This window comes from Sciurus vulgaris, assembly GCF_902686455.1.
Source record: "Sciurus vulgaris genome assembly, chromosome: 12".
Taxonomy (NCBI): Eukaryota; Metazoa; Chordata; class Mammalia; order Rodentia; family Sciuridae; genus Sciurus; species Sciurus vulgaris.
The window spans coordinates 4,935,045-4,962,807 of record NC_136473.1 but is presented as its reverse complement, the minus strand read 5'-3'; the positions used below and the strand labels follow the sequence as shown (position 1 = coordinate 4,962,807).

At 42.6% G+C, this 27,763-nt stretch overlaps 1 protein-coding gene across 3 annotated transcripts in view; it reads right to left on the bottom strand.

Moving 5' to 3' along the window:
- Nucleotides 1–27,763, bottom strand: part of RYR2 (ryanodine receptor 2) — a 609,490-nt gene that overhangs the window by 37,822 nt on the left and 543,905 nt on the right. For all 3 annotated transcript variants that reach the window (XM_079107027.1, XM_079107029.1, XM_079107028.1), the window contains 10 exons: nt 25,119–25,218; nt 23,897–23,976; nt 21,910–21,986; nt 20,990–21,063; nt 13,136–13,216; nt 12,287–12,375; nt 10,500–10,628; nt 5,632–5,736; nt 3,170–3,251; nt 18–1,315 (listed from right to left, as the gene is read on the bottom strand). In XM_079107027.1, the coding sequence (XP_078963153.1) occupies nt 18–1,315; nt 3,170–3,251; nt 5,632–5,736; nt 10,500–10,628; nt 12,287–12,375; nt 13,136–13,216; nt 20,990–21,063; nt 21,910–21,986; nt 23,897–23,976; nt 25,119–25,218 (2,115 nt within the window). The remainder of the gene's footprint in view (nt 1–17; nt 1,316–3,169; nt 3,252–5,631; nt 5,737–10,499; nt 10,629–12,286; nt 12,376–13,135; nt 13,217–20,989; nt 21,064–21,909; nt 21,987–23,896; nt 23,977–25,118; nt 25,219–27,763) is intronic.

Below are 27,763 nucleotides of genomic sequence, written 5' to 3'. Positions count from 1 at the left end.
AGGTAGAGATAAACTACCTGGAACTTCTCCTGCACCTCGGGCAGGGGGACTGGGCTGCTCATCAGGTCGCCAAGACCGGCGTTCGGGTTGTGAGGAATGAGCTTGTACTGGCCTCCTTCCCGCTTCAGATCCAGGCCGAAGATGTCGGAGAGGAGGTCGCTTTCCTCCGCCAGCTCCTTCAGGTCCGTCAGGTCCTCCGAGGGCAGGGCGGCTTCCAAGGGCTTCCTCTCCCCTTCCTCTCCATCTCCTCGCACCTCGTCCTGAGTGGGGTCTGGCATGTTGGCCAGAAGTTCTGCGACTTTGATCTTTTTGGCCCCTTCCACGAGGCTTCCCCCGAGCAGCAGGCTGCAGACGATGCGGAAGAAGCCCCTGCAGACGCTGGCCACGAAGTGCAGGAGCGTCAGGAAGACGCTGCAGTAGGAGGAGAAGAAGGCCGTGACCATGTCCCTCACTGTCATCTTCTTCACCTTCTTCATCTGCTTCTTCAGGCTCTTGAGGGTGAGCATGCGCATCAGGCTCAGCACATTGTACCTGAGCGCGAACAGGGCCGACCTGACCGTCAGGATGGAGAAGAAGCCCATGCGGGGGCCCTGCTCCTCCGGCCGGTCCTTGTCGCTGTCCTCCTTACTGGCCGAGCGCTCGTTCAGGTCTGATTCAGAGATCTGGGCCGCCAGCTGCATCTCGAAGATGGTGTCCTCGCAGAAGTTGACGAACAGCTCCATCTTCTCCTTCTCTCCCCCCTCGTTGACCACGTCGAAGATGAACTGCCTCTTGGACTCCTTGACCTGCGGCTTCTCCCACTGCGTGCGGCTCGACTCGCTGATCTCGAAGTACACGCGCTCGATGCGCTTGGCGCTGCCCATGATCTCGATGCGGCCCAGGAAGGGCTGGAAGTAGTTGAGCACGCTCTCCGCCAGCTCCAGGAAGGTCTGCAGCCGCGTGTCGTTGGGCATGTGCTCCGAGAGGTTGGTCAGGAGGACGGCCACGTTGAAGCCGATGTCCTTGGCGGGCTCGTGGAACCGCTTGACGAACTCCTCGTAGTCCAGCGTCTCGTTCTCATCCGTCTCGGCGCAGGACAGAAGGAACTCGGTTTCTGACTGCGTGTAGTGCTTGTGGCTCTCCATGGCTTTGTGGAAGTCCCTCTTGGAAATGACGCCCTTGCCATCGGGGTCGTACTCCTTAAAGGTGTCCGAGGAAGTCAGGTCCTTCAGTTTGAGGAACATGTCGAAAAACTTGAGAATCATCTCCACGTTGTTGGAAGATTCCACCAGCATGTCCACCATCTGCTTGCCGATGGTGCCGTTGACCACGTTACCTGGTGGGAAAGCAATCGAGTTGGCAAGACAAACATGCTCGACCAAATAAGCACCCACAGAGGGAACAGGCATTCTTCCATAACACCTGGGTGGAAGGTGTCTCTGCTCATCTCCCAGGGTGTGAAGTCTCGGGAGAAGATGGGCAATTATTCACCAACGCATGCAAAACCCCTTCCCAAAGTAACCAGGGTGACATATGAAATAGTGGACCAACAGCTGACTTTTCCTCCTCAAATTAATCAAATAAACTGGTTTCAGATAAAGAAAATGAAGCAAACAACCCCAAACTGAAATCTAGTCTCATATTAACAATAAAAATTAACATGAACTCAGTCCTTTAGGGTTGAAAATCATGATCAAAGATAATGTCAGATAGGATGTTCTTCTGTCTATAAAGCAGGCACTTTTTATTAGTCCTGATTCTATTGATGGGATAGATAACTGGGGTGTAGCAAAGCCACATCAATGTGCCCTTCATGCCATGGCCATCTGGGCTTAGTGTCAGGACCATATGCTCTTTCTGATTCTCAAAGGCAGCACCTTCATCTCACTCTTCATGGTCCAGAGTGCTGAGAGCTAGGAAAGGGCAGGTTACGGATCAGCTTGAGAAAATGAGATATTGTTCTGCATTATAGAATCACAGTCTGCTTTTATTCCTTGGGCAGAATGTGTTACGTATCATGTGGCAAAGCACAGGAGGTAGAAAATGTGCTTGGCGAGAGTCTGTGCAGTCTATCTGGGCAGCTGTGATCAAGGGGCTGAGACCTGAAGCCGCAATGATGGGACAGATCCAGGCCTCACAAGCCCAGGGGGCTAGCCTCTCTGCACTTCAGTGTGCTCCTTGGCAAAGCCAGGGTAATGATACTACCAAACTCATAAGCCTGTTGTTAGGGTTAGGTAGGCCCCAAGCCAGTATCTGGCACATTATGAGAGATGAGTTTCAAGTATTGCTGCTGCTGCTTCACTTACTAGTAGTATTTAAACTGAAATCTGGATGGAGGTCACAAATGGAAACTGTACTCGGAGAGTGAAAAATGGCCCCTGCTACTGCCCATCATGGGGTTTTAAGAAACGCTGCCTCTTTGAACTCCCAGCACAAGGCCAGGCAAATGCCTCAGCTAATCAAAGTGGAGTTGTTCAATGCCTAGTAGACGGAGGGAGACACAGAGGGAAGGAATAGGAAGGAATTAAGGAAGAATGACAGGTAACACGATACCAAACATCTCTTGCTTGCTCTGGTTGTGTTTAGGTGATTTCACTAAATTCTCACATCAGTCTCCCATTATCTCTGTTTTACAAAGGCGGACACTGAAAAATGGAAATCTAACTTGTCCAAGGGTCACACTGCCAGGAAGGGGAAAGCCAGAATTGGAACCCAGGCTGCGGGTTGGCAGCCTGTGTTCTTCACCATCATGCCTGATATAGAAAGGTAATGCAAGAGCAAAGAAAAAGAAGTTGGTAAGAGACAGGAGGGCGACTGATAGTCAAGCTCAGGAACCCATGGCAGGGATAGACTGTCACCTGGAAGCAGTGATGTGCACAGATGGAGTTCATGCAGATGTCCACAATCCCCACTTATTATAGAAGAAAGGCAGACAAATAAAGCATGCCTCACGTGCCGTGAGAGGGTCTGCTCTGTAGGGTGTCACTGAAGACAAGCAGACTGACATACACAGGTTTTCCATTTTTTAAAAAAGTAACTTGAGAATAAGAGTCATAAGCCAGCAACAAACCCAAGCTCTCCATCATGGCTTAGTGTTATTTTATTCTTCACTGTGTGCTGATTCCCATAAGTGAGCACACATTGATCCTTAATGGAATAAAAGAAACTTCAAAGTGAAAATAAAAACTACCTTCCAACATGGACAGCAACATGACCACCATATCCTTCTGTAGATCCATTAATTCTTTCAGTAGCTCAATTTGACTGGAATCCTGAAAACATTAACATATTGCATTTGAGATAATAGGAGAAAAGTCTGCAGCAAGGACAGCATAGTTATTCTCACAAAAAAGGATACCGCTTGCCAACTGCGGGCATCTCAACGCATCACAGAACTAAGGGAAGGCCAGATGCGAGTATTCAGCTTATTACAAAGAGATTTGCTTCAGAATTCAAGAGCATTCACTGTTGATTCTGACTCATGTGCAACAAAGTATTTGTAAGGACCATGGATGTGTCTAAGAAGCAGACAGGGCACCTGGCTCCACGGCCAGGTAAGAAAGGTGCTTCTGCACATGTGACAATTTTTTCACTTAGAAAGACTGAATAATTTTCTTTTAACTTCTCAAAGTTATCATATAACATGTAAAATTTGTTTATTCTATAACATAGGCCTATCAGAGGCATATGAGATAAACTTATGTCACATAATTCTAACCAAAACCATCCACAGGTATTAACAATACTGACATTGCAAACATATCTTACTGAACAATGACATGAAGCTTTCCATTATTCCTCTGGTCATATTTTTCTGGGTTTTGTGTTTCATTATTTGTTTTGATTATGTAATATGACAAAAATTTTTTACAGACATATTGTATCTAAGTATCTCTAGGCTGAGATCCAGTGCCTGGAAATACAGGGCAGATCTACATAACAAGCTGACACCTCATCCACTTTATTTAAGCTATTCTTTTCTGCATTTTTATTTTTGAAAAACTGTATAAGGTGTCATTTAATTCCCTGGAATTTGCTGTGTATGAAGGTAAATTTCTACACTGCATGAAGCATGAGACTTTTTTACAGTAACTCCCACATCGCTGCCTATAAAACATGAACAACTGCAAGGCAGAAAAGAACAGAAATAGACAAAATGAGAATCCCCTTGAGTGTAAATTTGACTCGGGTCAGTTTCCCGTACTTAGTAAAATGGCATTAGTAATTAGATGAAACAGTGAGATTTCCATATTTGGCCAATGTCAGCAATCTCCACATACTGTCATTCTCTCCTGACCAAACCCTAGCCTGGCTCCCGAGTGTTCTTCCTGAGGAGGCCTTGGATGGTCTGCAGGCACGAGCAGACTCCTAACAGCTCAGGGCTGCATTCCTAGGATGACCCAGAGCCCGTTTAGAGTGCCTGCCAGGGAAAATGCCAAGCTGTCCAAACATGTACCATTCCACAGAACACCTAAGGCTGGGGCCTCTGTCCCCAAGTCTCCAGCAGAGGCTGGAATGCCAACTTTGATAACAGCAGGCAGGCATGGCTGGCCTCATCACATCATACTGACCAGCCTCCCCTGAGCCTCCACTCAGCCTCCTCCCTGTTCTTTCCTTCTCCCTCTAAAAACCACTCATCCTGCTCTGCAGGAACTGAAGATGAGTTCAGTCCACACGTGTGCTTCCCTGTTGTGATAGCTGCTACTGACTAAAGTGAGTCCTGGCCACTTCAGCATCCAGCTTTGCTCACCTGTGATGCTACACTCCTGAATACAGGCCAGCGGGTGGGTGGGAGTGTCCCCTCTTACTGCAGAGCAAACAAGGCCTCAGACAGGAGGGAACCAGCCACGCCCACGGGAGAAGTGAGTGAAACTTTGGGAATTGGAATGGCAATGTTGGGAGTCTCGGTCTGGCTTTCTTTCTGCCTGATCATCTGGCAAACACCCACACCTGACAGATAATGGAGTGGGATATGCACCAGAATTCAGTTTCAGAGAGATGCATTCACTCATGACTGACATTAAGAACCTTTCAGTTCACGCATCCTTCAGCTTCAAATGGAACAGACTCAGAAATGAGAAAAGAAGCTGATGTTCTCTATAGTCACTCCCAGATTAACACTAAAACATGGCGGAAAGCCTGTTTATTCTTTATTTACTTCTCCTTCAGCTATTATTTTCTCTTTGACTTTCAGAAAGATAAATTTCCTGGTAATGGGTGAATGTCATCTTTGCTTATTTAGGACCCTGTAAGAATCGCCTCCCTTGAACAAGAGATTTACAGCAGGCTACAAATCCTTTTCCAATTGCCTGCGGGGGAAGAAGATTCCAACAAGTAAAGACCAGGAGCCCGTCTGACTCTGAAGTGCACAGTGTTCATGGAGTCTGTTGCTATATTTCTCCATTACATTCAATTCCTTAATATCCTCGGTTCCCAAATATGAATAGTGACTCCCGTCTATCTATTCTCATCTTGCTTAAAGCATTTTTATTACAAGACTCTTTTGATACAGAGTAAAAGATGTATAAAGAAGTGGTCTTTATAATCTGAAACTTCATACAAGCGAAACAGATGACATTCAGCCTAAGAAGCACGCTTCATTTGCTGCCAGTCATGGTGTCCGTTGGTGTGTCCGGTGAGAAGACCCTTTACCTGAGACAGCTTCATCTGCATGTGGGCAAACACGTGCAAGAAACCCACCACCGCGTCCCACAGCCGGCTGTGCGCCAGGCTCTGCTGGTTCCCCGTGCAAGGGCCCTAGAGCACAGACAAACAGAGGTCATTCCTGGCACTGTTTTGCCAAAGTCAACTTGAAAATAACAGGGGAAAAAATGAACTCAAGGTTTACAAATCTTGTTGCTAGCATATAAGCTAAAAAGTTCACAGACACGAAATGAAGAAGAGAGATGGTGAAGATATTGGAGTCGTGAGAGATGAGCACATTCTTCTTTGAAATGTTTAATAAATCCCAAAAAAAGTTTCTAAAGGACTTTTGTGTCTTATTTCTCTATGAATAATAAAACATATTGGCAAAAAAATTGGTGAATCATTTCATTTTTTCTGGTTTGATCTCTTTAGAGGAAGAGAATAAGGTGCAGGTGATTGGGTGGTTGGGTCAAAGCAATCAGTGGTCACTACCTCATATGAACAGAATATGGGAATGAGATCAGGATGAGAGGCGATTATTTCCTCTTCCTAAGTAGTGACCTGGATAAAGCCTCTACCCAGAGGAAAAAAATCCTCTTCAGCATTTTACTAGTTGTTGAGCTGTTTCACAATGGTGTGACCACGGAGGTTTTTAAAAGATGAAACTTGGTCATTAATTTCATAAATCTCAAATCTAAGGCAGGGGAATCTGCTGTAACCTGGGAGGCCACTTGGCTGAGGGATCCAGTGTCAGGGGTCCCTAGCCCAAACCCAACTCAGTGTTCACTTAGCTAACAGCCAGAAACTCTGACCAAATTCCAACTTTGCTCTTCAACCTATTCCATTTTTAATTAATTTTTCCCCGCTTGCTGTGAAGCACCCTGTCCTCTGCAGCTGAGCCACCTCCAGGCTGAAGCCCCCAACTCAGGAACAGCCAATGCCCAGATAAACTCAGTGAACTTCAATATGCCTCAGTTTGCCCCTTCAACAAACCTAACTCTGCTCCCTTAGCTGACACTTCTGAAGTGATCTTCCTTCCACCATAGAGAATATGTGTGTGACCAGCAGAATGTCTTGATGGAGATAATTTCTGATTTTACCTCCTAAGGAAAAATTCTACAATAGTTTAGGTTTTTGAACACATCCACATCAATCATGACAACAAATAGCAGGGATTTTTTTGAAAGAAAACAGGTAACTAGAATCCTAGGACACAGTCCTTAACTTCTAATTCATCCATTCATTCCTTTATACACAGGACTCAGTGAGTTGGAATTTGAAAGCACATCAAAACGTTCCATATTTTACTGTAGAAACAAGTGGGGAAGAGCCAACTGCACTGAAAATACCCTGGAGATGGAGAAGGGCAGCCTTGTGGTCTGGCTGCGCTGGAGGCCCTAACGCTGAGAAGGAGGCAGAGAGCTTGTGATACAGAAGCAAGGCCCCCGGCTCAGCACTGCAGACGGGGGCTACAATTAGATCGTGCCACACCAAGAAATTGAGGGTTCAAAGCTGCCAATGGGGACACCGGAGAGAGCTCTCCCCATGTGGAGCATCCCCCTTCACCTCTGCTGTGACGGGTGTGAGGGCACTGGTCTCCCATCAGGAAACCTTGGCTTTAGACCCCCTGACTTGGGGGCACAGGTCTTAGGAAGCAAAAGCCTAGACAGCAGGTGATAAACACACGTGTGTTTCATTGGTGGGCTGCTCCGGAAGCAGCTGCCCCTGCCCAGTCAGAACTCGGGCCCCAGGAGACCATCTGATAGGGTAATGTGATTCCAGGGTGGGTGGCGCCACCAGCCGCACAGCATCTGTGGGGACTTGCTTTCAATGGGGTTCCCAGGTCCTGGAGCAGCAAAGGGCCGAGCCCCATATTGGAGCAGGATCACCTGCGTCCAGTAGGGGGCAGCTCTCCCTGGGGCTGACTGGCAGGGGAAGCAGCAAACGAGGAACTACGGAGGGGAGAGGAGAAAAGCTCAGGTAATTTTAACGTGTAGGTTGCTAAATTCAGCTCAGTCAACCACCAAGCTCAGTAGTTCTAAGGCTTCCCTCAGGCCTGGTTTTACACTAGTCGTGTCTATGACAACGCAGGCTTCAAAGCAGTAGAACTGGAGGGCTTCGCGGTGGCTCTGTAGAGCGTGGACCTGCTCCTGCGTGGCACAAGCATCAGGGAAAGAAGGAAGCAGAGATGGTGGGCAGAGGTGGACACTGGGAGACCATGCGAGGAAAAGGAACTTGATTTTTCTCTATGTCAGAAATAACTTTCTTCATGTGAAAGTTAAGGTTTTACTCAAAAGGTCAAGTTTTATGTTGTAAAGGGTCAAGATCCTCTGCAAGCCCTATACAATCCAAAGTGGCTCTAGTAACCCACAAGACCAAAGCAGCCATTTTTCCTTTGTTAAGCAAAAATGATGGGAGGCCATTGTTTTAGACTTCAGACCAGGCCAAAATGAAGAATGGAGTTGCTCACACTAAGTGCCATGTCACTGAGCTGAAAGGGAGCAACTTATCTGACCAGAGAAATCAAGAGAGATAACAGCCAGACTTCCCCAAGGCCAGCTTCCATGGCAGGCTGAGAAGTGCCCTCTGCCCGGATCCGTACAGCCCGAAGGAATCCGAAGCTCCCAGTCACTTTCCTGTTGTGCTGTCTCCCAACCTGCCTCACAGGGAAAGTGACTTCTCCTTGTTTCTAATTTCTTCTTCCCTTCTCTGTCTATAAAACTGACCTCTTCTGCTTGGCTCATTAGAACATTTATTCTCATATGAAAGAAGCATTGCCCAATTCTAGAATTGAAAATAAAGTCAATTGAGTTTTTAACTAAGTGGTTTTAAGTTTGGTCCTTGACACCTATAAACCTGAGGTACAGGGAGAGGACTGTCTGGGACTTGTTCCACCTCCAGCCAGTGGCTTCTCAGAGCCAATAACCAATCAGCAAGGATGCTGGCCTCTGAGGTATTCAGCATCTGTGACACACAAGACCTTTGCTCAGTACTGGAAGACAGAGGAGTGTCACTTTCAGAGGGATTTGAGGCAGAGACAGAAAGACCTTTCTCCTTAATTACCCTGGTCTTATTCTAGGAAACGTGCAATATGATGTCCTTTTAGTCAAATGAGTCTTTTTCTTCTTCTCTTTTCATTACAACCAGGGCTGCAATTTTATAGATGGTTACCTTTATAGTAATGTTTTTGGATTTCTGCTTATGTTCTCAAGGGTCAGCAAAAATTTTACTCAAAAAGCAATGTACAGTGCTGGAGTCTAAAAGGCAGTCCAAAATAAGCATGAAGCTAATGATGAGCTAGGATTCACATATCAATATCTATTGGGAAAAAGGACACTAAGGCAAGGGTCTCCTAAATGTATCCCACTAAGTAGAATGTGGTAAAATGGACTGGGTCCTGGAATAGAAAAATAACATTGATGGAAAGACATAAAATCAAAATAAGGTAAACAATTTAGTCAAGAAGACTTTGCCAATGTTAATTTCTTGGCATTAACAAATGTTCTGTATTTATATGAAATGCCTCCATTAGGAAAAGCTGGGGGAAATCACGTACAGAAACCGTCCTCAGTACCATCTCTATAATTTTTCTGAATACATAAAATTATTGCAAAATAAAAATAAATCTATTAAAATATATATTTCTTAAGTGATTAAAGTTATAGGACTAGGTCATACCAGCAGGGATAGCAAGAGAATCTAAATGAACAACACAGTCCAGGGACTCAGCCTGGTGCCTCTGAGCACACCTTTAGAAGAAACGTGTTCCACAGCAACATCTAGCAAAGAGCTCTGTCTGCACCAGCTTCAGAACATTCAGGAGTTTTTAGGACAAGACATGCCCATGCCGGCCTTCGTGTGGAATGTGGAAGCCATTCTACTGACCATTTATATAAAAGTTGCTTGCTGGCTAATGTCCTTGGTCAAACTTACTTAATGAGGACATGACTATAGTCCTGATATCTTTCTAGATGCTGAGGAAACCAAGGTAATCAAGGAAGTCGAGAACACGCATGCACTGAGATCATCTTGAGCTTGACTCTCATTGATTTGGCCATGCAGAGGAGGGGCTGGGCGAGTCACCCCACCCCACAGCTCCTGCACAGCTGCCTTCCACTGGCCCTGGGTCCTTAATTCACACAGACACCCTAAATTTTTACTCCCCTCACAAGATCACGCCTGGTCTAAGAGTGAACTGTACATTTCTCCTTCCTGTTTCAACTTAGCACAAGGTGCATGGAACATGGGGACTGGCTCACTCAAGGTAATACTGACCACTGAATATTGGCTTCTGGGGCTGCCAAAAAAATAGCAAAGACTTACTGTTGCAAAAAACTGGAATTATATAATTAAAAAAATATGAGGTTAAGACTAGTGGTTTAGTCTAGGGAGAATATGAAATAAACAAATGTCAGATAACAGGTGTATTCTCTTTGGCATTTGAATTTTTTCTATCATAAACACACACTCTTTAACACTCTTCTCCTTTTCCTCAAGTATCTATGACACTCCTTCCTCACTGTTGTTAGAATACTACAAAAGGGGGCTTCATGATCCACCTCCTCCTTTGCTTCCTCTTTCCTTTTAAGATTTATTGGGTGCTTCATACATTGAGATGCAACAGAATGAAAGGGTCAGGCCTCTGCGATGTTAATGACATCCCCATCTGCCAAATCGTAAAGCAACTTTACCCAGATAGATACACATTTTAACCAAATGTTTTAGTTGTGGTCACTGCAGAAGAGACAGTGAAAGGGGTCAACAGAAGATGTGGAAAATACTTTGGGAAGACTGCATTTTTCTATGGAATTCAATGTTAATCAGTTGACTCTTATTTTTCTTTCTTGAAATAGCAGAAATGATTAAATATTTACCTGGATATATTCTGTGAGAGTATTAAATACTTGTTTTGCTACTTGAATAGCTTTGGAGAAGTTCCGTTGTCCTTGTTCATCAATGACGTCTTTCCCAGAGTAATACCAATAGAAATCACTGATTGATTCCTGGAAAACAGAAATGATATTACTAAGGTGCATTGTAAAGTCATCACAAACCTACCTATCCAGTCTTAGACTTTATCATAGAAAATTATTTTAAATAATAGGTAAGGTAGCAAACAAAAATATCTGTGAAGTAAATAAATACTATTTATCAATTATTTTCTTAAACATACCATACATATGGAAACCTCCTCCCCTGATAAAAATAACACTGGAGAGAAGACAGAAGCAGAAAATTTAGCTTTAAAAATCTGTCTCTGATGACCTTGAACTTCACGAATGTAAGGATTTCTTGAGACTAATGCATATTTATACACTGAGCAAAGTTACAAGTTCACATGTTTTGAACTCAAAAATTAAACACCTCCTGGAACAATACTTCCAGAGTTACTGACTTCTGCCCTTCTCTGCTCCTACAGGGCCAGGGGTGTTTCAGCTGAAAGGAGACCAGCAAGTCCCTTGCTCTCCAGGCTGCCCCTGGGGAAACCATTGGGACAGAAACACCAACAACCACAAGCAAGGGTCCCAATAAGGTTCATCTTTCCAAACAGGAGTTTTCCACATTAACTGACATTTTGAAGGAATTTTAGTTGGCTAAATACATTTTTAAAAACTCACTTGACCATATGAACTACACCTGAGTTTTGAGACATGATTTTAAAAATCATAAGTACGTTTTCAGAAATACTTTTTGGTGTATTTGCTTCAAAATTGACTTTTTTTACCCCTGTTAAGCTTTAAGTTAAAAAAAAAATGTGCTTTCATATCCTCAAAGATTAAGGAGGAAAACCCTGAAAGTTTGCATTTCTTGCCTTTAAAATACCTTGCCTGGTTGCTCATAAATAAAATGAGGGGAAAGAGAGTTGTATGGGGCTCTCATTATTTAAGAGGCCAAAGTTCAAAAATGATTCCATCAGAGAGATTTTAATGTAATAAGGTGCTAAACTGAATTTTAAAACTAACACAAATATCAGGACAGCAAAAAGGAACTAACCTTAGGATGCCAAAGTGAAGTTCAGGGTAGTAGGTGGAAGGACCTTCCTATTTGTAAGAATGTTTCAACATTCTTCCCCAACAGGTCTACCAACCCCCAAAAGAGGAATAAAGTATAAAAGGGCTTTGCAAAATGAAATACATTTAAAATACCATCAAGCTAAAAAACAAAGGGGCAGAGGGGTGGGGGGAAGCTTGTTTATAGAAAGAGAAGAACAAAGTAGCAGCCAGGATGGGAGAGAGACATAGCAGAGAAAGCTTCTCCCTAAGCAGCTATTTGACTCCCGATCTCTAGAAAGAGACTGTGTTCACCAAGTCTCCCTATCAGGAATTCATTCACTGACCATCTTGTGGAAACCCACCCCAGAGTCTCTGTACAGAGGACCCAGGCTCTCTGGCTACAACACAGAATATTCATATGAATGAATGAATGAATGAATGAATGAATGAATGAATGAATGAATGAATAAATAAATAAATAAATAAATAAATAAGTAAGTAAATAGAATGAAACCTGGAAAAAAACAAAAAAGACTGTGATCACGGGCAACATATCTCAAAGAACAGGTGGAATCACAAACCCAACACAGGAAGACGTGTGGGTTTAACTACACTAACGCCACTTTGTTTCAAAGGAGAGACCAAAGGTGGCCAGGGAGACCACCTACCTGAACCCTCAGCAGGTAGTCCACAGTGGAGATGATGATGTTGACAGTTGTATTGTTGCCAGTTTGAGTTCTCAGATAATTTTGAAAATCTACAGAAGATTGAAAATGTTATTAAAGCTCAGTCAAAACAAGTTGTTATTCCAGTAACTACCATAGTGAATGTTGTCTACAGCAGGATCACTGGGGCTAAGACAAGTCTTTTATCTGATCGTTTGAATATGAAATGACTTAAATTTTTCATAAAAAGTGAGTGATCTTCTCCCAAAATGTATCCTCATAGAACATCAATATCCAATGCTTGTCTATGATGTTGCTCACACCTATTCCTTACCGTGATTCTACAATTCTGGGCATGAATGAAGAGGGGTTCCCATCCTGAAGGATATGGGGATGAAGCTATTTATTCAGTAATTGTGTATGCAGAGTGCCAGGGAAACAAAGCTAAAATGAAATATAATTCCTGCCTTCAGGGACCCAGGGAGCTGGTGGAGAGCCAGACATTAAACGATGACTGGAAATGCACTAAATTGAGTCATACAATGTACTCCCAAGGTAAAGTGCTGCAAAGGAAGAAACTTCTAAGTTACTCTGAAGGTATCCCTCTAAATTCCTTTTCACCCATCACAGTCTTCTCTAACACAAGGATGACTGACAGGGATCCAGAGAAACAGCTCTACAGGACCTGGAGAGCAGCAGAGCCACACGTAACTGGGCACGGTGCCAGCTGCACCCAGGATGCTCAAGAACTATTTGCTGACTCGAGTAAAAGCCTAATGGGGATTCACAGGCTCTGCTGTTATGGGCTTCAACATCCGCCTGGGTCCCTCCGCATGGGCGGGGCTCACAAACCTGAGTTGTGCCCCTCACAAAGCAGCTGCAGGAATCGGAAGAGGTCACAGGTGAACTCGTCATCCTGCAGAACCTTTTCTCCTGCAGGGAGTGCAGAGGGATGAGAATTAGTGACCGCCCAGGCGCCCCCTCACCCCCAGCCCACCACCTGCACCCACAGGGCGCCTGGGCATAAGCACTGCCCAGGACCCCAAGGGTCAGGGCCACTTCTCTATCTGAAGCGCCTACGCTCATGCGCTTGGCAGATAGATGTACTTTTTCTTTGTAAGAAAAGAACATTTGAATCTCAAAACTCAGATTTCTCTCTGTTAAAAGTAGCAGCATGGGTTGGGCAACATTTTACAAACAACCTAAAGATGTAAACTTTTTTTTTTTTTTTTTTTTTTTTTTTTTTTTCAGGGTGGGGAAAGGTACATACACAAATGGCCTGTTACAAATGTAAAATTTGGTTTCTTCCCAGGGCTTGACTAAATGACTCAAGCAAAGCCTTTATGTATCCACAGAACAGTGCCAAAAATTTCTGTTGTTATGGAATAATTAAAAGATTTTTGTGAAAACTGCAAATCCCTAGAAAATGCTTATTAACTTTTTTTAATTAAATCTTTCACCAGCTTGTGTAATGACTGGGAAAAAAAAAAAAAAAAAAGTCAAGACTTAGATATCTAAGAGACAGGACTGTTTTTAGCCTGACTTCCCAAGGAGGGGGAGCCAGCAAATAGCAGATCCAAAGACAAGACTGTGGGGACTCAGCGGTGAGAGATAAACCTGACCAACAAGGGAAAGAAGGCTCCCAGTAGTCAGAGAGGCCACCTGCAGCATCAGGACCAGACATGCCTGAGGGGCAGGGACGAAGCCTCAGAAGGCTTCCCTGGTCCACTACATTCCAACTTAACAGTCTCTGGATAACAACTTCCCTTGAAAGCGAGAACACAAGGAAAGAAACAAACACAAAACAGCACCACACAAATGAAAGTTGATTTCTTAAAAAAAGTGTCAGTGGAAAAAAAAAAAAAAAAAAAGGTCAATGTTACATGAGTGTCAGCTCCAGAATCTAAATTTGTTTAGAAAGCAAAATGGAAAAAAAAGTGTTGATTAGCTAGTGAATGAATATGCTTATGCATTTAAACAAAATAAATTTCACAGACTGGAAATACTTTGGGCTAAAAAAGAAAACTATGTGATGATCATGTGTTTAACTAAAATCATGGATGATCATAATGACGGAGAGCTGATGGACTTACCAGTCCGCAGTCTGTGACTTTCAAAGTGGGAGGCTTCATGTAATGGTAGGGTTAGGAAGCAAAACCATTGTGATAACTAATATAAACATTAAAAAAAGTACATAAAAGCATTGTACTCGTTTCCCTGTTAGCCCACAAGCTATGACATCTGGTGACCAAGCTACGATCACCTCGTATGGGAATTAGACCCTGTGGCAGGTGAGGTGTGCAAATCACATTGCTCTGAATCTCACACATGGCTGATAAGTCCATTCCTCAGTGTGTAGTTCATGACAGGGTAGGAAAGAAAGCAAGAACAGTTTAGGCCAATAAGCAAACTAAACTCTTCATTGATGATATTCAGTATCATTTTTATGAGCCATTTAAATCAGAAGACTCTTAAAATGATATTTAAACAAAATATTGTGAGTCATCTCGACTTTTTGATTCTTTCCCTGTGAGCCCGTCTACAATCTTTTGTTCCGCAAATCAAGTCAATAAAACACATATCTACTCTCAATGTTCATACACTCAAGGTGAAACAATAACCCTTGCAGAAAGTATTTAGAAGAGTGAACACTGAAAAAAATATCATATAGTCCGTGTGCCTAAAAATGTTCTGCATAATGCATGATGGTCTAGAACAGAAGGTTTTATTTACTGTTTGCATGCACACCATTTTTTTGACTGTACACTGCAACAAATACAAGTGACTTCACTTGGTAAGGCCACACTGCACACAGCAGAACAAGGAGAGGGGGAGAGGACAGGGAGGGTAGGGAGGCAGGGAGGGTGTGGGACAAGCCTACCAGGTGCTGGCAGGTGTATGCTGGGGTGCTGCTGCGTAACGAGCACAGTACTATCAGATTAAAATGCTGCCTTGGCCCATGCTGCAGGTTAGAGGTACAGTAACAGAGACGGAGGACGGCTTTATGTCTGCAGAAGGTGCAGGAGCAACAGCTTCCTTGGATGTGGAAAAGCAATTCCATTGTAAGAGGGGAGCTAAGATCAATAACAAATAAGGGAATGGAGTGACAGGTAGCTGAATGTGCTCTTGCATTCTGAAAATACTGACAGAGCTGTGCAGGGCATTCCTGTGGCTCCATTTCTGAAAGGGGACTAAGGTGGCTGACCCTGGGGTGAAGGGATAATTGGTGCAGTCCTGTTGCTCGTGATGAGCCGGTTGCTCTGCACCTTGGGACGACGTGCACCTGTCACTCACTGCTTGACCTAACCTGTGCATTTTTATCAGTTGTGAACAGGTTGATATTTTAGGAACAGTGGCAATAACATCCAGTGCAGATGGCAGCAGCATCTGCAGCTGAGAAAATGGAATTAGATGAACACATTTACGAATGGCATTTATATTGCCTGAAAGTCATCTTAATTTTAATGTAGCACACTATTGTCAAAATTAGAAATTTTCAGTTGGAAGTAATACTAGGTAGAGCTTGCTTAGTGAAGAGTGAAACAGCAAATCCTCTTGTAGAAATCTAATGAGATTAACCTGCTTTTAAAGATCACTCTTCTACCTGAAGTTGGCTTATCCAGTTAGTAGAAATGTAGACAAGTGTCTGCCTAAATTCAATAAAGCACTGTGTGTGGCTGTCTAGTAATCACTTGGGATGTCCACGGACATTGGTTGAAGCTCTCAGCCTACTCTTCAGACAAAGCTGGGGTTAATTGCTAATAATTAACTTCCAATAGTTATTAATAAATTAATAAAAATTGAGTGACATAAGTAAAGATTACTACCTAGCATGTACATGACCATAATTGGAAAAGGAAGACTCCAAAGACTATCGTCCCCATGGTTGTAAGTCTGGTCATGCCAGTGTCTCTAATAACTCGAAGACGAAGGGGCACCTGGCATGGCACATGGACTGACCACATCAAATGCCTCCTGCTCCACTGCTGAATGTCACTCAAAGGACCTGCTGCCATGGAGGAATCACTCTGATTATTGAACTTAGAGGATTTAAAGACCTATTTTGCACAAGGGCAAAACTGAGGAATTAAGGCTAAAAATATTTTTAGGTATTTTATTCCATGTGGGCAATTGCAATATCCCTTTTGAAGTGGCTTTGTTATGATTTCTTCAACCATTTTACAATTAAACTAATGGAATGAATTTTTAAAGATGGACTCACGGTTAACATTTAGAGACCTGCACTACGCTCTTGTGCTAGACATATGATCATTTCTTCTTGGGCTCATCATTATCCTGCAGATTAAGTAAATGAAATCTCATTTTGTGGTTCAATAAACAACTGAGAAACTAAAAAACTCAGCTAATGTCATACAGGTACACGCTGGTTAAGATTTGTTTCCCGCAAATGTCAATAAACTTTCGCTGAGTGTCTCCTCTCTGCCAGGCACCTTGGGAGGTGAACAGTCTCCAAGCTGAAGCAGCTCAGGTGCAGGAGAGACAGGCAGCAACAGATGGCTTCAGTGTCACATGGTCCTGTTAAATTTGGTACACCACTGTTCCTGAGTTCTGTAAAGTTGGCCTCACCAACCAGTACAATCTGTGACTATGGATTGTTTCATGAACTGTATGTTCTTTAAATCTGAACTCACACTCATTTCCATCGATTTCAGAACCCAAGGAAATCTGTTTTTGGACATGTGAAGTTGGAAAGTTGGGTTCACTTTCTAAGCCTGGGCTTTGTCATTTTGATATGGGGACTTGACAGACACCTCACCTCATTCCTTAGGCTATTGTTAAAATCAAATTGTTCAACAAGTAAAAGTGCTTTGGAATCTGCAAAGCACAAAAGGAATAGATGCAAATTTCCAGTGCTGTGAAGCCATAGGTCAGATGACCAAAATTTCTAAAATACAGAAAAGGTTTTTAAAACTCAGATGATTTTTGTGGAATCAGATCAATTTCAAAATTTTATCTTCCCTATGAGGTCTAGGACCACCATACAAACGACCAAAATGCAACATCTTCTGCTATTTTCTAACCGATGTTTTCCAAGGAGGAAAACAGCACTTTCAAATTCATCATGAATTGGTAATGAGGTTAAATGGTTCTGATTCAAAAAATCAAAAATTCAAGAATGGGATGAAATTTTAAATATTCATATTGGTTTTTGAATTTCATTCTATCATTGAAAAACCTATATGAATATAAATATACAAAGAGGACAACACTGACCACATCACAAGTCCATCAAACACGTCCACTGAAGAACTTTTTTCTTTTAAACAGTGGGAAAACCAGGCTTTTGTCAAGATGGGGGAATTTAGTAAGGAGGGACAGAGACGGGATCAACCTGCATGACAGCCGTGGCAGTGGGGAAAGGGGGTCAAGCAATCAGCCTGAAACCTCCACACACAAACCTGAGGGAGACACGTGGTTCCCAGCGGTATCTCCATACCAGATTAGGAACAGCATTTGTAACCTTGAAAAGTTAGACGTAATTTTGAAACTCCAACAATCGATGCCAAAGTGGGCAAGAGATTGTTTCCTGGAGGTGCAGAGAACAAGTAAAAGGGCAGAAAGTCCTCCCTGAGATGCCAGACATGAAACGGACCCCTGACGAACAAGAAAAGACAGGAAACGGCCATGGCTCGTGGCCTCTGTACACAGAACAGTGGGAGGCAGACACTGGCAGAGCCTCCTGGCCCTGCCACGCAGCTGTGTGATGCTGGGCAAGCCAAGTGACCTTTCTGTCCTCAGTCTCCTTCCTTGGGTATAAAACTCCGGTCACAGCTACTTCACTGTGGAGGGCTGTAGATATCAAAGAGTTCACATTTATAACATATGGTCATATTATCCTCATCGGAAAGACTCCACCTGATAAAGACAGGGGTGAGGATGCAGAAGATCCAGGAGATTAGCTCAGTGTTCAGCCTGTGCTATCTGAGTCTTTGCAGCAACTGCCCTGGGAACAGATTTAGGTCTTTCAGCCTTTTCTGCACCTTCCAAGAGCAATGGCTGATTCTCCTTCTCCCATGAAGATTTGAGATTTTCTTAACTTTTATAGAATCTTAAACAAAAGAATGGCCTCACAATAGAAATTTTTAAGCATATGTTCCACGAGAGTCAGTAGAGGGGTTCTTAAAGCAACATGGGAAACTTATTAATAGAGCAAATGAGTTGCCTGCCATGTCCCCCAATAGGTCTCTTAGTTGCTGGAATAGCATGCACTCAGCACAATTTAACGGAAACCCTATTGAGTGGTAGGTCCTATTCTGAATCTCCTCCTTCTTTAATACCACTGCCTAGAATGTTGTGGGGGAGCCCTTTGAAATACCAAAGCCACCTTTGTTGCTCTAATAGTATGAAGAGCAAAGAATTGCTACTGCATCTGGTTGCTTTTCCAACTCGGTCTTCGGAATGAAAATTAGCTTTTATATTAAAGGACTTGTAATCAGTGGTATTTTCAAAGAACACAGGAGAAGCCTGGAAGGCAGTGGGCAGAGCACACGCAGCTGGTCGCAGTCCCTGGGGACCTGTAACTGATTCCCCTGCACCAACAGTGCAGCCATAAAGCCACGGTTTGTCCAAGACAGAGATGCTACAGGGAGACCAGAGCACATACTCTAGAGCCCACAGTCACATAGGTGCAAACACTGGGCCCACCGGGAACTCTTTTAAATGAAAGAAATGCAACAAAATAAATCCAAAAGCACAATCTAAATGCCTGTGGCCCCTTTGTATCTGATACATTAATAACTTTACATCTTCATAGAAAAAAAAGAAAAGAGGAAAGCTAGGTACATAACTTTAAACATAACGGGATGCATAATGATAGAAATGAAATGTTCTACTTGTTGAAACAGAAGAAAAACGGGGGAAAAGGCACAAAACTGTCACCATCAGGTCTCTACACGGAGCTAACCACAAATAAAAGAGCAAGGGAACAGAAGGGCAGCTCACTGCTGATAATTACCACGCTCACGAGTTACGACTGAGGAAGAAACGGGGACATTGACAGGAGTCAAAAAGGAGGGAGTGGGAGAGAGAAAGAAGTTGAGATTTGTTTGGTCTTGCCTTCGTACTTGTAAGGAAATAAAATACAAAATGTGTCAATCAGTTTGGGCACTCATTTTCATGTGTGTGGGAAAAGCTGACCCACATTCAACAACCCTGGTACTGAGAGGTGCGAACAGCTCGGATCAAATGGGTCACTCTCAGTGATTTCTGATGTGGGACTCAGAGGACCTGCCTACAGTTCACACCAGACTGGAAAGGCGGCCGGAGGCCGCCAGCGGGGATGCTGTTCCTTTGTGAGAACTGAGAATTAAGGGGACTCAGAATGAGGAACGGGATTCTGCTCAGAGACTCTGGAACATTCTGTAGAGACTACGGGGGAAGATGAAATTGATTTCTCATTCTAAGACAGGGAAGTCAGATTTGGACAGGAAGTCATTTACTTGTAGACATTTTACAGATAGAAAATGCTCTGGATTCCCAGAGATGCTGGAGGCAGACAGGTAACTTGCCCTGAGGTTTTCAGGGGCCCTGGGTTCTCCAGATGGGACCCTCAGACCAGAAAACCTGAGGCAGTTTAGAGTGGTGCTGCTGATTTTCCCTGCAGGTGACTAACTCGACTGACCCATTTAACACAACTGGACCTACATATTCAAATGTCACAGAATAAAGCCCCACGGGAGCCACGGAGGACTGGCAGGGACAGAATGTGCCTAAGTGCTAATGTCAAATACAGTCCAAAATAAGCAGTCCTTTTTCCTAATGGTGAGAACGAAAATATTCAGAGATAAAAACTGATTTGCTACAATTTTCAGAAAGGCCAGCAGAAGTTACAAATAGCGAATGGGAGAACATTTATTTTTTGAGATCAGATTAGTCTAATCAAGAAACCAATGTTCCAAAACCAACACACTGGCAAGAAGGTAAGTCCAAAGCTGACCAAAGAGACCAACACGTGTGGCCTCACTAAAACTAGCTTAAAAAATCAGACTCAAGATAAAAACGAACAAAAGTAACATTTTTTCTTGACTATTCCTGAAAGGAATGGGCAGCAGGGGTTACCTGTGCTTTGAATGCACTGCAGGCTTAACTTTCAAGTTTATGCCCACATGTATTCACGGAGAGAAGCATTCTCAGGTGCCATCAACCACTATTTTCATACACATGTAAGTAATCAGAATTATGTCAGCACAGAACTACTCTAACTTCTGTCCCAAAACAACCAGGACTTGCAAAGAGGCTGGGAAGAAAAGAATAGCTGCTGACAAAAAGGGGACAGAAGTTACCCAGGGACCTGATGACTGCTCTCCAAAGGGAGGAGAACCTGATGGTTTGCCAAAGCAGCCAGGGAAAGCCCACCTCCTCCACTCTGGTCAATCCATGTACTCTTAGATTTGATGATTCTTAGAATGGATGATTCTCTATGAGGAGACTTTGCCCATCTGTTAAGACCAGGGCAGCAGGCACTGCCAGTAGGACCAGCACAAGCAGGAGTCACGGACCCATTTGGAAGGCTGGGCACCTCTGGGGCATCCTGTGCAAGTGTCCAGTTGTGACCATTTTAATGAGTCACATGAGCCTTTTATCAATTTTAAATCCACTCTATCCCTCAGCTTGAGAAGGTAACTGACAGCGGATGTGTTTCAGGGAAGAAGGGGACAGGGTTGTTTTCATGGAGGTGATTAATACCTGATCCTTCCTCTGTCACCATTCCAAGTCCTTCAGCTTTGTTCTGCCGCTCAAAAGCATTCAGGTCAAGGACACTACAATAACGAGAGAAAAACATTTAGCAAAATAACGAACACTTTCTCTGTTTAGGGGAGCAACTGTCTGAATGCTGTGTGTCTTGCACACTGAAGGTTCAAGGTGCACTGAAACTGGATCCCAACAGGTGCCTCTTGGCCACATGTTCCTGCAGCAGACCAGCCTCTCCCCAGGGCCCACGCTGAGCAGACCCAGAGGAAAGGCAAACTGATTTGTAGGGTTCTGCCTGGGGAGAACACCAGCATCGTGGTTTTGCAGGATGAGCAACTTGTGTTTTTTGTTTTTAATAATTTTTTTTTTATTTTTTACAGACTGCATTTTGATTCATTGTACACATATGGGGTACATCATTTCGTTTCTATCGGTGTGCATGATGTAGATTGATACCATTCATGTAATCATACATAGGGTAATGATGTCTGTCTCAGGCCACCATTGTTTGTACTAAGTTCCTCACTGGTCTTGCAGACAAATGCTGTCTGAAAGATTTTAAATACTGTGAAAATGGATAATGATTATCACAAATTAAGGATTACTAAGAAAAAATGAAAAAATGCTCCACATGTCCCAAATAATAGAATTTCCCTTTTTTTCTCTTTTTGAAAAAAATCATATAGCGCTCACTCTCAAGTATGTAGACTGTAGCTTAACAAGTCCTTAGTTAAGCATGGGGGACTGTTTCAGGACACTAACAGCACTGAGTAAGTGTGACAGGGACATTACTAATACTCTAAACACAGAAAGGACACAAGACACCACCGACTGTCCCACTCTAAGGCGTCTTCCATTGCTAAAATTTCTTGGTGTAATTGCTGGAGTGGAGCCGGCAGGGGACACCTGCTCACCTGCAGGACTGCATCAGGCCCGCCAGGCTCTGGAAGAAGCCCACGTCCTTCTTTTCCTTGAGATAGTCGAGCATCTTCTACAGACACGGAGAAAACCACAGCACTCTTTGTTAGATAAATAGCAACAGAAACATGCTTTCTATTCTGGAACAGATGTAAAAAGTATCCAGGGTGTACAAGTATCACTAATGCCATCTTCATCATGGAACAGTGACAAACATGTCAAAGCCACTCCACGTGTCAAGGTGTGGTGGTAAACACATAGGATGGGGACCAGAGATTTGACCCCACACTCAAACACATAGTGGGGAGCCAGTACTGATAAACCTTTTCCTGTCTTACTTAGTAAGACTTGGAGACTGATACTTAGTGCAAGGAAACCGGGAAGCTGGGCCAGGTGGCTGTACACAGGAGCTTTCCAGCAACAGGGGTTCCTTGAACAGCTCTAGGAGCTGAGAGTTGCGACTCCTCCCTGCTCATGTGACAGCCACAAGTCCAGCTTCTACTAACCCCCACCTCTCACCCTCATGTATGGCAGAACCTATCGGACTATTCAGCTTTTCTCCTCTGTTCTTGGAGTGACGACCAAAACCTGCGATTAATATCTTGGCTAAACATAAATGTAATGGAAGGGCTGTTTTCGATATGGATAAAACAGGTTCAAATAAAATGTACAGGTGATCCTGACTTGTAATGGTTCAACTCAGGAGTTAATGACTTTGCGATGATGCCACATGCCACATGCGTACTCTAAATTCTGGATTCTGATCTTTTCCTGGGCTAGCAATGTGCAAGACAATGCTCTCCTGTGCAGCTGGGTGGTGGCACCAGGCGGCAACAGCATCGGCCCAGATCCCAAGAGCACAATACCCCACAGGTGCTGTGCTGCTGAGCTGGGCAGGAGAGTGGGGCAAATGCGTTTTCAACACAGGAAGATTTTGACTTATGCTGAGTTTATCGGACATAGTCCCTGGCAGGTTAAGGAGCCTCTATGTGTACAGACAACCGAAGGCAGATCCAAAGCTTTCAAGGAAATAAAGAAACTGCTTTTGCTTTTCTCCCAGTCTTTAATAGAAAAGAACAATTCCTACTCTCAGTGCTGTTCTAAACAAGGCTCAAAGCAGCCAAAACTGGTAGTAATATTTTTTCAGAAATCAGAGTCAAAGCCAATATATACTAAATGTGTGCAGAATACACATACATATTTATGTGGATATATGTGTACACGTGTATAACTATCCACCTGTGTAAACCGTGTTGTATGTATATATACACACATGCACACATATGTGTATGCTGCACACAAAGACATGCAAAAACACATAGCATACTAGTCTAGGAAAAACAAAGCAGATTCATGATTGGTTTTCTGAGACAAAGGAATGCAGCTTAGAGAGTCAAAGGGAGGTGATGGAATATGCACCTGAAGTTCTAGAGAAAGAAGATCTGTATTGACAATAAGCACAAACATTCCGGGGTCTCGAGTCTCCACTGGGAGCCAATGATTTCTGAAAATACATATACTATATAAGGAAGGACTTTTAAAATAAAACATAAGGCAAGGAAAAATAATTTTGAAATGTATTTTGGAAAGATTAGATCAGCCTTTACAAAAAAAAAAAAAAAAAAAAAAAAACTCATGTAGTCATGTACTATGGAAACAGAATGAGCTGGTTACCCATGCCAGGTTCCACAAACATAGTTGAATATGATGTCCAGAAAGTGATTCATGTCTTGATGCAAGAACTCATTTGGCATAGGAAAAGGTCACATTTAGATTGATGTTTTGGATACTCTGATACCACTTCATGTTTGGGATTTTAAGACTATCACATAATTACTTTTTCCTTTCTATGTTCTCTCTTGGGCTTTGTAGTAAATTAAAATAAAGACTTATTTTACATAGAAAATTAAAAATTTTACAGTAGTTCTTCCCATATGAGGTGTGTTTGAAAAACGCATTATGCAAATTGCTTAAAGGCCTTACCTGCTGTACTGTAGAGTTTCCACCATTTAAAATAGCAATTCCAAGTTTCAAAGTAGCAGCCACCATGGGTCCAGTTTCACCTTTAAAATATAAAAAGCAGCACTCCTGATATTATTTCAGAGCTATGCTAACCCATTCTAACTGAAAGATACTCTTTTCATATTATCATTACCTATGGCAAATCTATATAACTTATGTACCAAAAAATACCAAAGCAATAATGTATATTTTGCCATCAACGTTTCTAGTAAATTCTGTGTAATCTATTTAAGAATTGAAACAGGAAGACATAGAAAAAAGGAATAGGAAGAAACAATATATTTTGAAATACTGAGAGTTGAAATTATCAAGCTTCAAAAACAAACCATGTGTATTAAATAATGTTAAAATTAACAAGTTATTTAAGACTTCTTTAAAGAAAAAATTTTCTGCCTCCAACAATATTCTATTTGAACTTTTATCATTTTCATTCATCACTTATAATATGTCTAAAGTCTAGCTTTACTTAAATGACTATTTTCTATTTTAAGTTATTCAGATAATGACAAACCTTTAAAATCCATCTAGTTGTCTATCATTTAGTATATTACATTTTATTTTTACATTATTCACCTCTTCTTAGAAATAAAAATGATCCCCATAATTTAGGAGCACTGTTTCAATATTACCTTTTCATTTCATTACAAATGAATTAAAAATGCTTTCACAAATAAGGTATTGCTAATGCAGGGCAAGTCACCTTGAAATGGTGGCTACTGAGAGAGACAATGGTACTTTTTAATAGTTAAAAATGACTCACTAAAAATGTCTATACATTTTAAGGATCAGGAAACTATAGCCCTAGGCCCTGCTTGTATCAATAAAGTTTTATTGAAACAGCATACTATTTCCTTGTTTAACTCTATCAGCTTTCCTGCTGCTGTGACAGAGCCACATGACCTTTAATGCTAAAATAACTACCCTTTGGATATACAGAAAAGCTTGCAAATGTCTCATTTATAAGGTGACTCTGCTATATCTCAGCTGTACCACACAAAGCTTGAAGAGCATACGTAAAGTAAGTCTTTCTAGTAAGACAAAACCATCAAGGCTAGACTCTACAAGGAATGAGAGCTGGTATTGTGAGTAGCTGATGGTACGTGAGTAGCTGGTGAACCAGGGACCCAGTGAGGGAGCAGCAGGAGCCCGGAAGCTGGCTCTGAGGGATGGGCAGAGGCCTCACCTTTGCTGGCACTGATGGTCTGCAGCACCATCTCCGCGGCCCCCCGATCGTGCAACCTGGCTTGCTGGTAGAGAAGCTTCTGCTTTTCCATCTCCTTTTCCTGAACACAAACCCCAACCATTTATGTTGCAGCTGTCAGTAAGCATGGCAGCTTTCTATATTTTAGTCATTTCTTCATGTATGGGCTCTATGACAACATTATGGACCATTTCAACACCAACAATGTCATCGAACAGATCATCACATATTCATCTCTCATTTTTTCCCTTTATATTTTTCTCGATATACTTTTGGTACTGGTTCATCAGGATGGATTTTTCTCAATTTTAATTGATTAGTCCAAAGCCCGTATCACAGTTTTGTGCTTCATCATTGAAACTTGCACTTTCCGATTTGTACATCTGGGCATAAGTTGGTCAGGTTTTTGATAATCTCCCCAGTCATGGCCATAACTTGATACTGCTCAGCAAGTTGCAAGTTATCACTGAATCACAGGAAGACATTAACTAAGACGTCTTAGAGTTTAAGCAAAATTGAAAGCTGATATGGATAAAAAGGTAGGCTTCAACCGAGTAGTGGACTTAGGATACGATTCTCCCCAGTCGACCCCAAAGAATAAGAGAAGCCTTGTGCCTTTATATTTTGTATTCTCTGGTGGTTACAAACGTAGTGCATGGTGCCGCCAGAGCAATGGCTGGAGTTGGTTCTTTTCCACTTAAGCTACCACTGCGAACATAAAGAGGGGGATAAGAATAAAATATAAAGGCACAGCAAGTTCAAGACTGGTGTGATCATTCACTTGAGCGATCCAGTTCGCTGGAGAATTGAGACGGAACTAAGCAGTATAAGTTGCAGAATCAAAGTTGCATAGAGCCCTTTGACAGCGAGCGCGTCCATCAAATGGCGTGGTAGAGAAGCTTAGTCAATGGGACATGAAACGGTCAATTAGTATCATGTCCATAAACACAACGGCCAAAACATATATGACCTAAGAGCAGTAGGAGCTGCAGCAGAGGTAGCCAGAGAGACAGCTTTGCTGCCGTAAACTTTCCATCCAAAGTACGGAAAATAGACACTGGAAGATGGAAGAGGTTTAAAAAATGAAGGCTTGCTAGTTACAGAATATGAGAAATCAACTAAAAGGAGGGGGGAAAGAAATGGGCTCAAACAAATGAAAAAAAGAAACCTTTAAATCAAAAGCAACCAACACAGACATTTATGCTGTTACCAGAGAGTTCTCGCCGAGGCTGGCAAATTTGTTTCTTAAATCTTTGATAATATCGTGCTGCGAAAACAAAATTGATCAGGGTTTTTTTTCACACTATAGTTAAAGCTCCTGTGGTTAAATTTTTATTTTTTCTTAAATTATGTGATAGGCCTAAATGGAAGCAGAGAAAAGAAAAGGAAAAAAAAAAAAAGAGGCAGCTTTGCTTCATATGTAGCCATGCTAACATCTAAAAGGTTTGCCTTCATGTTTAAACCTCTTCCTGTGAAGTCAGAAACAAACGAAAACAAAACCACACAGACACACAAAACCATACTGTCGTTACAACACAGTTTCAGAAAAACTGAAAGAAGGCCCTCCGGGTGCTCTTCAGGGCTTGTTTGGAATTGGTGAGCAACATCCCATTCTTCCTTTTAGACCCAACAATCTTTTACTTTCTTCCCTTTGTCAGAACAAAGAATGGAACTTTGGCTTACATCCTCACTAACTCCTTTTGTCCAAGAGTTGTGCAGTAAGAAAATGGTAGGAAATTACTAGCTTAGGGAACTGCCCTGACACCTTCACCAGCCAAAGAGGCCAGGGAGTCAGGAAGAGCTATTCTTCTACTGACCCACTGGAACACAAGACCCCAGTCATCAGGAAACCCCACAAGACAAGATGGCAGCCGGCCATACATTCTTGAGGAAAAAATGGTATTTGCCATTTGCACTCCAAACGTGGGTAGACTGGTTCCAAGATTTGCCAGAATAACTTGCACAGTAGATCCAAGGTCCTGGTATCCTCTTGGTAACTGAAATCACCTGCATCATGCATAACCTCAGGAAGATCAAGAAACTGACAGAATAGTAAATTACCTGCTTCAAAAATTAACTCCCTGGGCAAAGAACACTTCTCTTTTTTCTTATCCAGCATCTCAATTTTAAAAGCAATAATTATTTGTGGGGAAATGATTAAAAAAAAAAAAAAAAAAAAAAAAAAAAGTCAAAAAGAAATCCTGATCCAGGAACAGAGAAACCTGTGCTTCAAAAAGAAGGATCAGGCCAAACTCCATGTCCCACTTGTTGGGCTGAGCCGGAGGTTCTGAAATCTGCAACATGATCTCTTTCCATCCTGTGCTTCGTTCATTCAGAAGTGCTTCTTGGCATGTAATTTAATTTTTGTCACTGGGGAATTCTACCATCATCACCACAATACAACCACACAGACAGAAGTTAGAACACAACAAGAAAGATTTCCAACAGTAAAATGATGGAAAGAAATAATTTTTCTGCCCTTCACATTTTTGGCACATTAACTTTTCTAAGCAAACCAGGGATAGACCTTTTGTAAGCATGTTACTCAGGGACACTGAATCTTGAACACCTTGATAAAAATTAGGGTTCCCTCCCTCACCCCAGGTTCTGCTTCATCTGCCTCGGGG